This window comes from Bison bison, unplaced genomic scaffold (assembly GCF_000754665.1).
Source record: "Bison bison bison isolate TAMUID 2011002044 unplaced genomic scaffold, Bison_UMD1.0 scf7180017864252, whole genome shotgun sequence".
NCBI lineage: Eukaryota > Metazoa > Chordata > Mammalia > Artiodactyla > Bovidae > Bison > Bison bison.
Window position 1 is genome coordinate 843,631 of NW_011494824.1, and position 12,545 is coordinate 856,175.

The window sequence follows — 12,545 nt, forward strand, 5'->3', positions numbered from 1 at the left end:
TAAAGGAGATCAGTCCTGGGTGTTCTTTGGAAGGAATGATGCTAAAGCTGAAACTCCAGGACTTTGGCCACCTCATGCAAAGAGTTGACTCATTGGAAAAGACTCTGATGCTGTGAGGGATTGGGGGCAAGAGAAGAAGGGTACGACAGAGGATGAGATGGCTGGATGGCATCACTGACTCGATGGATGTGAGTTTGAGTGAACTCCGGGAGATGGTGATGGACAGGGAGGCCTGGCGTGCTGCGATTCATGGGGTCGCAAAGAGTCAGACACGACTGAGCGACTGAAGTGAAGTGAAAGGATACATATGGTGATAAAGTATTATATGATTGGATATCTAAAACTAAATTAATAATTTGGCATATATTTACAGGGAAGGGCTTCCCTGGTGGCTCAGCTGGTGAAGAATCCTCCTGCAATACAGGAAACCTGGGTTAGGACAACCTCCTGGAAAAGGGATCGGCTACCCACTCCAGTATTCTGGCCTAGAGAATACTATGGGCTGTATAGTCCATGGGGTGGCAAAGAGTCGGACATGACTGAGCGACTTTCACTACACTGATAAAATCAAAAGCCATCTGTGAAAATTGGACTGGAGTCAAGAAACAGACTTGATCATAATATTTAGAAGTTTAAAACTATTTAGGCCTTCATTATTCAAGGGAAAACTGAAATTAACAGGCAGTTCCTTAAGCTGAACTGGGTTTGAGGGACTTGATCGTACATGTAAGGTGTTCAGGTTTTCTGTGTATCTGTTGTACAGATGTGAACCCTGGAGTTCACATCCTGAAAAGAAGCTCCTGTCTACCCTAATGTATGTAGCATAATCCAGCAGGGGGATGGCACATGGCAAGTGCTCAACGGATCATTTGTTTTCTTCTCTTTCTTCCTCTATCAGTAGATGTAAACTACCAGGGTGAAAAAAAAAATGACCTGTTAAAATAGTGAAAAAGAATCAAAAGAGTTTAAATAGGAGCTGAAAGAAACACCCGCTGCTCTGTTATCAGGCAACCGGCTTCCTTGGGTGTTTAACCACATCAAACAGAAGCACCTGTGAATGTTTGTCTTCTATTACATATTCTTTTACAGAGAAATGAAGCACAATAACAGCACTAAAATGAATAAAACTGTTTCTTTAAAGTCATGTATTTACAACAGATTACACATACGTCAAAGACTTTTCAAAACAAAAAAGTCTACTTTTTAGAACGGAAAAATTGTGTTCTATTTCCGAATGAACAAGTGATATTAAATCCTCATGAAAGAAAATTATAAATTATATAATCAGTGTGCATTAAATGATAGCTTGGGAAAAGAAAAGACCTCAGGAGACACCTTTTTGTTCTGTTTTGCTTAGATAAATACACTCAGCTTCAGGTGTTTTGAGTGTCTTGGTACTATGGTGACAGGGGACATAAACATATAAAATTGACTTTCCAGGTAAATGATGAAATGTGATCTATATTAACATAATTTTTAAGAGAACTTTATGAAAAGTATATCAGTATGTTTATACACAGTGTTCACAAATGATGTAGAAGTTTTGGGAATGTTCATTTTTTCCTATTCCAATATATACTGAAATATCAATGAAGAGTCCCTCAATAACACAAAAGGGAACTATAACGAAGTACGCAGTGGAGAGAGAGACTTGGGAGGAAGCTGTGAAATTTTAAGGGAATATGCACCACAGATTCACTCCATTTTAAAGCTTAAAAGGACATTAGAGATAAATACTTCAGGGATTCAATCAACATTTCATTAACAGAATTTCATTTTTAAAGGTTAGCTTTGGTATGTTTAAAATCTTTTATTAGACTTAATATATACCCTCAAATGTGTTAATATACCACATTTTAACACCCTGTAGTCTATCAATATGTTGCCTCGTGTTGCCAAGTTAACTAGTTTTTGTGTAGAACTCAAAAAAATAAAAAGCTCTTCCATTATCTCTGACTTATTGAAGAAAGTCATATTATCTGTTATCTTCAGGACTCAGGATTTTCTTGATACCATGAATCCAAAATGATATGTATTAACAGAAGTAAACTGGATGAGGGGTAAAGAGAAATAGTTCTTTTAAATTTCTGGATGAGAAAATGTGAAGGGCCATCACTTCTTTCTTTTTTCTTAAAGTATAGTTGATTTATAATGTATTAGTTTCTAATGTACAGCAAAGTGATTCAGTTACACATAATATGTTTTTCATAAGACACTGAATATAGTTCTCCGTGCTATGTAGTAGGACCTTGCTGTTTATCTATTTTACATTTAGCAGTTTGTATCTGCTAATCCCAAACTCCTCATTTATCCCTCTCCCACCACCCCTTTCCCGCTTTGGTAATCATAAGTTTGTTTCCTATGTCTGTTAATCTGTGTCTGTTTCATAAATAAGTTCATTTGTGCCATATTTTAGATTCAACATACAAGTGGTATCACATGGTATATGTCTTTCTCTGTTTAACCTACTTCAGTTAGTATGATAATCTCTAAGTCCATTCACGTTGCTGCAAATGCATTATTTCATTCTTTTTTATGGCTGAGTAGTATTTCATTGTGCATATATACCATTCCTTCTTTATTTAAAAAATGTATTTATTTAACTGCATCAGGTCTTAGTTGTGGCACGAGGGTTTAGGTGCCCTGCACCATGTGGGATCTTAGTTCCCCAACCAGGGATCAAGTCCACATCCCATGGATTGCAGGATGGATTCTTAACCACTGGACCACCAGGGAAGTCCCCTCCTACATCTTCTTTATCCATTCAGCTGTCAGTAGACATCTAGGTTGCTTCCATGTCTTGGCTATTGTAAACAGTGCTGCTATGAACATAGAGGAGCCTGTATCTTTTTGAATTATAGTTTTGTCCAGATGTATGCCTAGGAGTACCCACTCCAGTGTTCTTGCCTGGAGAATCCCAGGGACAGGGGAGCCTGGTGGGCTGCTGTCTATGGGGTCGCACAGAGTCGGACACGACTGAAGCGACTTAGCAGCAGCAGCATGCCTAGGAGTAGGATTGCTGGGTCATGCGGCAGCTCTACTTTTGATTTTTAAAGGAACCTCCACACTGTTTTCCACAGTGGCTGCACCAATTTACATTTCTACCAACAGTGTAGGAAGGTTCCCTTTTCTCCACACTCTCCCCAGCATTTATTTGTAAATCTGTTAATGATGGCCACCTCTAACAATGAGGTGGTACCTCACTGTAGTTTTGACTTGCATTTCTCTAACAATAAGCAATGATGAGTATCTTTTCATGTTCCTATTGGTCATTTGTATATCTCTGGAGAAATAAGACAGCAACCTTGCTTGTAATAAGGTTAGAGGCTTTACATTTTTCTGACTTGCCAGGTCTTTTGATTTCTTTTAGGTACCATAAAACCAGGTACAAAAGAATCCTAAATCAAGGAATGTTTAAATAAAACTTCAACAGTAGCCTACAGACCTGTTTTATAGATTCCTAGGTCCAGATCAAGGTAGCAAGATGCTAGTTGGCATACTGGTGCCTCCACAGTTCTCAAATTAGTGCTAACATCTGAAATTTCTAAAGGAAAGAAAATTCAGGATTTCTGGAGAGACATTAGTAACAGGAAACTGTTTATACTGCCGGCAACAGAAGCAGAATCCATTTTTCAAATTTCATGCTCCCTTAGCAGGTGATCTATGAGCACTCTGAGAAAGGAGATGTATGGCTGGGGAATATTTTTCTGGGCTCCAAAATCACTACAGATGGTGACTGCAGCCATGAAATTAAAAGATGCTTACTCCTTGGAAGAAAGGTTATGACCAACCTAGATAGCATATTCAAAAGCAGAGACATTACTTTGCCAACAAAGGTTCGTCTAGTCAAGGCTATGGTTTTTCCTGTGGTCATGTATGGATGTGAGAGTTGGACTGTGAAGAAGGCTGAGCACCGAAGAACTGATGCTTTTGAACTGTGGTGTTGGAGAAGACTCTTGAGAGTCCCTTGGACTGCAAGGAGATCCAGCTAGTCCATTCTGAAGGAGATCAGTCCTGGGTGTTCTTTGGAAGGAATGATGCTAAAGCTGAAACTCCAGGACTTTGGCCACCTCATGCAAAGAGTTGACTCATTGGAAAAGACTCTGATGCTGGGAGGGATTGGGGGAAGGAGGAGAAGGGGACGACAGAGGATGAGATGGCTGGATGGCATCATTGACTCGATGGATGTGAGTCTGAGTGAACTCCAGGAGTTGGTGATGGACAAGGAGGCCTGGCGTGCTGCGATTCATGGGGTCGCAAAGAGTCGGACACGACTGAGCGACTGATCTGATCTGATCTGACATGCCTGGAACTAGAAACTCTAAGGAGCAGACAACCTTTCTAATATGAGGAAGAACCTATATTTCTGCTTTGACTCTTAAGGATAAAACTAGGAGAAAGGTTTGCTTGATCTTCCTTCAAGAAGTGTGTGTCGTGTGTGTGTGTGTGTGTGTGTGTGTGTGAGAGAGAGAGAGAGAGACAGAGACAGAGACAGAAAAAGGGAGAGGGGAAGGGACAGAGAATTTGAGTATGCAAGCCCTGGGGTAGGTATGCTTTGGAATCAAAGTGAAGGGCTGAATATAAAGAATTTTCAAATTATTACCTGCATAAGAAATCAGACACTACTAGTCATTCAGAGTCAGCTGTCAGGCTGGCTGCCTAAGAATCACTTCTAAAAACTCTGGGTCCTGGGCTCATCTCCAAGATTAGGTAGAACTGCAGTCAGGGTTAGGAACCAAAGGCCATGAATCACAACTCCTTCTAGTTCCTTAAACCCTTTAACTTCTTCACAACTGTTTTATTTTATGAGTTTCCCCAAAATGATGAGAAACATTTTTGAGGCTATCCTTAGAAAACTGGGGAAAATGCATCTTATTCTGAAGCCAGTTTTTGAGACAAAGGGCTCTGTGTAAAGTTAGGAACGTGCTGAATTATTGGATTTGTTGTAAGGGAGCGAGTGACCCTGGGAAGCCCTGGTTAGGGGCCTGGTGACAGTAATCCTGTTTGATTTTTGACTGGTTATTACAGAATTCTCATTTCTGTTTTGTACCTCTTTTCCTCATATATTGTCCCCAGCTGGTCTAAGACAGGGCCACTGGGGGAGAAAGCGGGAACGCTGCAGTACAGGAGGGTAACAACATTAGTTACGTCCACTTTTCATAAAGCTGCTGGCCTTTCCAACAACTCTGCAATCAACTGCTGACTGAAGACTGCATTCTCCTCAGTTTTCTGAAGGTTTATTCCATCAAATGAAGTGTATCAGTCTACATTAATAAGCAAAGCTTTATTCTAGCATCTAGGATTTATTGTTAGAAAATATGGGAAACTAACCAAATCATGCCTGAAAAGAAAGGAAAAATACCATTTTCCCTCTTGTGCTAAGTTGCTTCAGTCATGTCCGACTCTTTGTGACCTTATGGACCACAGTCTGCCAGGCTTCTCTGTCCAGGGCGTTTCCCAGGCAAGAATACTTGAGTAGGTTACCATTTCCTCCTCCAGGGGATATTCCCAACCCAGGGATGGAACCTCCTGCGGTGGCAGGCAAGTCTTTTACCACTAGCGCTACTTGGGAAGCCATTTTCCTTTTATGACACTTAAAAAAATCTACCTTACCAATTTTTATTTGGAGCTTGAGTTTTTACATGAAGTCGCATTATTGAAGACTTGGCTGTCTTGTGATGAATTTTTCATATGCATTCTCTGCCATACTATTGTTAAAATGAAATGCTGCTACTGTGAGATGGGTTTTAATTGACCTATTATAGGTTTCTTTCAGATGGCACTACTTTAGGGACATTCAAGCATTCGCTGCTATTGTTTGGGCCTGTGGATAATGTACAGATTTAAAAATAAATCTTATTGCTGATATGTCCGTTTCTTTCCCTGCACTTTGTTATATCTGGGATGTAGTCAAACTTATCCGATTTAATAAGCGTTTTTTTTAAAATGCCATGACTATTAAATACCTTGTTTACATACAGGTGAAATAAATTTATTCCAACCAAAAAAAAATCTACCTAAAATAAGTACATCATAGATTCACAGAGAAAGGAACTGTGAGGAAAGGGTTATTCTTCTAGAAATTAAGTTAAATGGAGTTTAAATGGAGTGCAGTGAACAAACAGAAAATAATTTTTGGTGGGAATGTGGGAAAACTGGAACCCTTGTACACTGCTGGTAGAAATGTAAAATGATTCAGTTGTTGTGGAAAACATATGGCTGTTCCTCAAAAAAAGTAAATATATAATATATATTAGTAATATTGCAATTCACTCCTTGGTATATACCCAAAAGAACTGAAAACAGGTACATACAAATATATGTATATACCTGTTAATAGTAGTGCTATGTCCAATAGCCAGAAAGTGGAACCCCAAATGTCAATCAAACGATGAATAAACAAATAAATAAATAAATGCCATTATATACATAATGGAAGCATAAAGAGGAATGAAGTGCTGAGAGATGCGACAGTGCAGACAGTCCTTGAAAACACTATGCTAAGTGAAAGATGTCAGACACAAAAGGTCATATATACTAGGATTCCACTTATGTAATATATTCAGAATAGGCAAATCCACACAGACAGGAAGCAGACCAGGAGTTCCCACGGATTGGAGGGGTGGAGAATGGGAAGTGCTGAATGGGTATGGGTTTCTTTTTGGGGCGATGAAACTGTTTTGGAACTCTTTTGTAACAGAGGTGGTGGTTGTACAACATTATGAATATACTAAATGCCACTGAATTGTTCACTTTAAAATGGTTATCTGAACATTAGGTGAATTTAACCTGAATGAAAAAAAAAAAAGACAAGTGAAATGCCTTCTCAGTGGATTAGGGTGTCGTTTTCCACAACTAAGAAATAGGTTTTGGTCTGCACATACCTGGAGGACAAGGTTGATGTTGTTGAGGTTCCAAGTTTGGGTCTGGAGGCACGGGTAATCCCTCAGAAACATACTTTAAAAGTTCCTTCCCCTGGTATGTTATCTGCACGTAAGTAAACACAGAATTTCAAAATCATACAAAATCACCAGAAGCAAATGCACCTATCTCTTGCAAATTGTAACTCCAGTAGAGTACTGACTGTTGTATATTATGTATTGGCAAACTATAACTCACAGTCAAATGTGGGCTACCATCTTTTCTGTAACTAAAGTTTTTATTAGAACACAGTGATACCATTCATTTACTTAACATCTATGGCTGTTTTTATGCTACAAAAGGATCAAGTAGTTTTGACAGAGATCATATGCTCACAAAGCCTGAAATATTTATTATCTGTCTCTTTACAGAGAAAATTGTTGACCTCTGATATATATCATTAATTCTCTCATACATTCACTTACTCAACAAATGTTAATTCAGTACCTGCTACTTTACAACATAAAAAAAGTAGTGTTGCATTAATAAAATTAAGCCATAAAAGTAAAATGGTACTTTTCAAGAAATCAGACATGCAACTGATTAGACGAACAGCATTTCAGGTCTAAACATCAAAGCTTCCCCGCCTCCCCTGCCCTTGGTTTACTTGTGAACTTAGCTATTGTTTATCAGCCCCAAAGTTCAGAGCTTAGAAATACATACATAAAAATGGGCTGGACTGAGGCAGACTGGCAAACACCTGCCAGAAATGTATCAGCCCAAGAGTCTTTGCTTTCTCCAGACTGAGTTCTAAAGCAGTCTGATAACATAATCCCAGAAGCTAGGTTCACTATGGTTAACCCAGCAAATCTTGACTTGAACACCCCTTCCTCCAGGATACTCACCCAGAGATGCTCAAGTAGTGACATTCCTACAGGACCCCATAATCTCTGTGCTTATATTTCTGTCAAGCACTAAACCCACTTAAATGAAACTATGTATTAATGTGTCTGTTTTCACTAAAGATCTGTATCATACTAAGTTTTATTTTCTAGCACTTCACATAGTGCCTGACAATACAGGGAGAAAGCTCTGAAGTCCCAGATCTTAATCAGGATTCTTAAATTCTTTGAGTACCTCCAGATTTTTAAGTTGTGGGGAGTAAAATGGAAAATACTTATGAGAAATATACCTTTGGCATACTGTTGAGCACACCCTCGGTACTCAATAAGTGCTTGTTACTGAAGGGAGCAAGGACGGCCTAAGGAATATGGAATGGTTAGGCAGACTTATAGCTCAATCCTATGACCAAACAGAGCCTCACACGTTAATGTAACAGACTTGGCCTACTCAGCTTGCTAAACCCTCCTTACCTGCAACGGAAGAAGCGGTGAGGCCACTAAATGCCTTCTGTCACTTCTCCAAATAATAAACAGGTGAAAACAATGGATTTTGACCATTCATCCAAAAAAAAGAAGAATATACCTTCAAAGCGCACATGAAATCATATCAAGCATCTTTTCTAACCACAATATTAAGTGACTAGAAATCAACTACTAAAAAAAAAAAAAAGAACAACTGCAAAACACACCAACACGTGGAAGCTAAACAACATCCTACTAACCAACCAATGGCTCACTGAAGAAATGAAAGAAGAAATAAAAAGTACCTAGAGACAAAAGAAAAGAAAATCACAATGATCCAAAATCTATGGGATACAGCAAAAGCATTTCTAAGAGGGAAGGTTCTAGTGATACAAGCTTACCTCAGGAAAAAGAAAAAACTCAAACAACCTAGCCTTACACCTAAAGGAACCAGAGAATGAAGAACAAAAAAAAACCTATCAAAAAGATTAGAGCAGAAATAGAGACCAAAAAAAAAAAAAAACAGGAAAGATCAACGAAACTAAAACCTGGTTCTTTGAAAAGATAAACAAAATTGATAAACCTTTAGTCAGACTCACAAAGAAAAACAGAGAGAGGGCCCAAGTCAATCAAATTAGAAATGAAAGAGAAGTTATCACCAACACCACAGAAATACCAAGGTTCTTAAGAGACTACTACAAACAACTACATGCCAATAAAATGTACAATCTAGAAGAAATGGACACATTCTTACAAATGTACAATCTCCCCAAACTGAACTGGGAATAAATAGAAAATCTGAATAGGCCAATTACCAGTGATGAGATAGAAACAGTAATTTAAAAATTCCCAACAGGGGGACTTTCCCGGTCCAGTGGCTAGGACTCCATGCTCCCAATGCAGTGGGCCTGGGTGTGATCCCAGGCCGGGGAACTAGATTCCACATGCCACGAGTAAGGCGCTGTGTGCCACATTTAAGACCCAACGTGGGCAAAAAAATAAACACACATTAAAAAACCCCACAAAACTCCCAACAAGGATTTCCCTGGTGGTAAATCCAGGGAAAGTGGGTAAAGCTCTATGCTCCCAATGCAGGGGGCCCATGTTGATATCACTAGCCTGGGAACTAGAACCCACATGCCACAACTAAGAATTCACAGGCCACAACTAAAGACCCCACAGGCAGCAGCTAAAGGGCGAAGATCCTTGAGTCATAACTAAGTCCCGGTGCAGCCAAATATGTAAATGTTAAAACAACAAACAAACAAACTCCCAACAAACAGAAGTACAGAACCAGAGAGCTTCACAGGTGAATCTTACCAAACATTTAGAGAAGAGTGAACACCTATCCTTCTCCAACTATTCCAAAAAACTGCAGAGGAAGGAACACTTTCAAACTCATTCTAGAAGGCCGGCATTACCCTGATACCAAAACCAGACAGGATATCACAAAAAAAGTCCCATAAATTACAGGCCAGTATCACTGACGACCACAGACACATAGATCCTGAACAAAACATTAGCAAACAGAATCCAGCAACATATTAAGAGGATCATAAATCATGATCAGGTGGGATTTATCCTAGAGTTGCAAGGATATTTCAATGTCTGCAAACTGATCAGTGTGATATAGCACATTAACAAAAAGAATAAAAATCATACAGTCATCTCAATAGATGAGACAAAGATTTTGACAAAATTCAATATCCATTTATGATTAAAAAAAATACTCCAGAAAGGGGGCAAAGAGAGAACATGCCTCAACATAACAAAGGCCATATATGACAAACCCATAGTTAACATAATAGTCACAGTGAAAAGCTGAAAGTATTTCCTCTAAGATCTCAAACAAGACAAGGATGACCACTCTTGCCACTTTTATTCACATAGTACTGGAATTTCTAGCCACAATAATCAGGCAAGAAAAAGAAATAAAGGGCATCCCAATTGTAAAGATATAAGTAAAACTGTCACTGTTTGCAGAAGACATGATACTATATATAGAAAACACTAAAAACACCACCAGAAAACTACCAGAGCTCAGCAGTGAATTCAGAAAAGTTGTTGGATACAAAACTAATATACAGAAACCTGTTGTATTTCTGTATGTTAACAATGAACTATCAGAGAGAGCTAAGGAAATAATCCTGTTTACCACTGCATCAAAAAGAATAAATACCTAGGAATAAATCTACCTAAGGAGGCAAAAGTCCTGTACGTGGGAAACTGTAAGACACTGATGGAAAAGAAACTGAAAATGACACAAATAAATGGAAAGATATACTGTGTTTTTGGGCTGGGAGAATTAATATTGTTAAAATACCACACTAGCCAAGGCAATCTACAGATTCAATGCAATCCCTATCAAAATACCACTGGCACTGAACTAGAACAAATAGTTTTAAAATGTGTATGGAAACACAAAAAACCCTGAATAGTTACAACAATCTTGAGAAAGAAGAATAGAGCTCAAGGAATCATACTCTCTGACTTCAGGTTGTACTACAAAGCTGCTGTAATCAAAACAGTCTTGAACAGACACAGAAACAGACACACACATCAACAGAACAGAATACAGAGCCCAGAAGTAAACCCATGCACTTATATTCAATTAATCTCTGACACAGGAGGCAAGAATATACAAAGAAGAAAAGAGTCTCTTTACTAAGTGGTGCTGGGAAAACTGGACTGCTGCTGCTAAGTCGCTTCAGTCATGTCCGACTCTGTGCGACCCCATAGACAGCAGCCCACCAGGCTCCCCCGTCCCTGGGATTCTCCAGGCAAGAACACTGGAATGGGTTGCCATTTCCTTCTCCAATGGGAAAACTAGGAGCAACATGTAAAAAAATGAAATTAGAAGCATTTCTCACACCATATACAAAAAGTATACTCCAAATGAATTAAAGACCTAATGAAAGACCGGAAATCATAAAATTCCCAGAAGAAAACACAGGCAGAACACTCTCTGACATAAATTAGAGCAACATTGTTTTGGATCTGTTTCCTAAGGCAAAGGAAAGAAAATAAAAAATAAACAGGACCTAATTAAACTTAAAAGCTTTTATACAGCAAAGGAAACCACTGACAAAATGAAAACACTGAGGGGGAGAAAATACTTGCAAATGATATGACCCATAAGGAGTTAATATACAAAATGTATAAATAGCTCATACAACTCAGTATCAAAAAACAGCTTGTCAAAAAATGGGCAGAAGACCTGAATAGAAAATTTCCCAAAAAAGAGACATACAGATGGCCAACAATGACATGAAAAGATGTTCAACACTGCTAATCATAAGAAAAATGCAAATCAAAGCCACACTGAGGTATCACCTCATACCTGTCAGAATGGCCATCATCAAAAAGAACACAAATAACAAATGTTGCCAAGGCTGTGGAGAAAGGGGAACTTTTCTACACTGTTGGTGGTAACGAAAACTGGTATAACCTCAATGGAAAACAGTACGGAGGTTTCTCAAAAACTTAAAACTACCATATGATCCAGCAATTCTGCTCCTGGGTATACATCCAAAAACAAAAACACTAATTCAAAACAGGTGAATGTGCACTTCAATGATCAAAGAAGCACTGTTTACAGTTGCCAAGATATAGAAACAACCTATGTGTTCACTGGGGCTTCCCTGGTGGCTCAGTTGGTAAAGAAGCCACCTGCAATGCAGGAGACCTGGGTTCAATCTCTGGGCTGGGAAGATCCCCTGGGGAAGGGAAAGGCTATCCACTCCAGTATTCTGGCCTGGAGAATTCCATGGACTGTATAGTCCATGGGGTCGTAAAGAGTCGGACATGACTGAGCAACATTCACTTTCACTTTAAGTGTCCGTCAACAAATGAATAGATAAAGAAGATGTGGTGTAAATGTACAATGGAATACTACTCAGCCATAAAAAAGTATCTTGCCATTTGCAACAACGTGGATGGACCTGGAGGGTTTATGGTATGTGAAATAAAAAAAACACAGAAAAAGACAAATATTCTGTTATTACTTACATGGGGAATCAAAAAATAAAAATAAATGAATGTAACAAAATAGAAACATAGATAAAGAGAACAGACTAGTGGCAACCAGCGTGCAGAGGGAAGAACGGAAGGGCAAGATAGGGGCAGGAGACTGAGAGGTACAGGTGACCACATATGAAATAAATAAGCTCTGGGGATACATTCTGCAGCACAGGGAATAGAGCGAATATGTCACAATAAATTTACATTCAGTTCAGTTCAGTTCAGTTCAGTCGCTCAGTCGTGTCCGACTCTTTGCGACCCCATGAATCACAGCACGCCAGGCCTCCCTGTCCCTGTCTC

The 12,545-nt window shown here is 39.0% G+C and overlaps 1 protein-coding gene across 1 annotated transcript in view; it reads right to left on the minus strand.

Annotated features, from left to right (window-relative positions):
* Positions 1-12,545, minus strand: part of ANKRD31 (ankyrin repeat domain 31) — a 135,948-nt gene that overhangs the window by 8,802 nt on the left and 114,601 nt on the right. Inside the window, exon 25 of the mRNA XM_010847598.1 lies at positions 6,885-6,987. Coding sequence (XP_010845900.1) covers positions 6,885-6,987 — 103 coding nt within the window. The remainder of the gene's footprint in view (positions 1-6,884; positions 6,988-12,545) is intronic.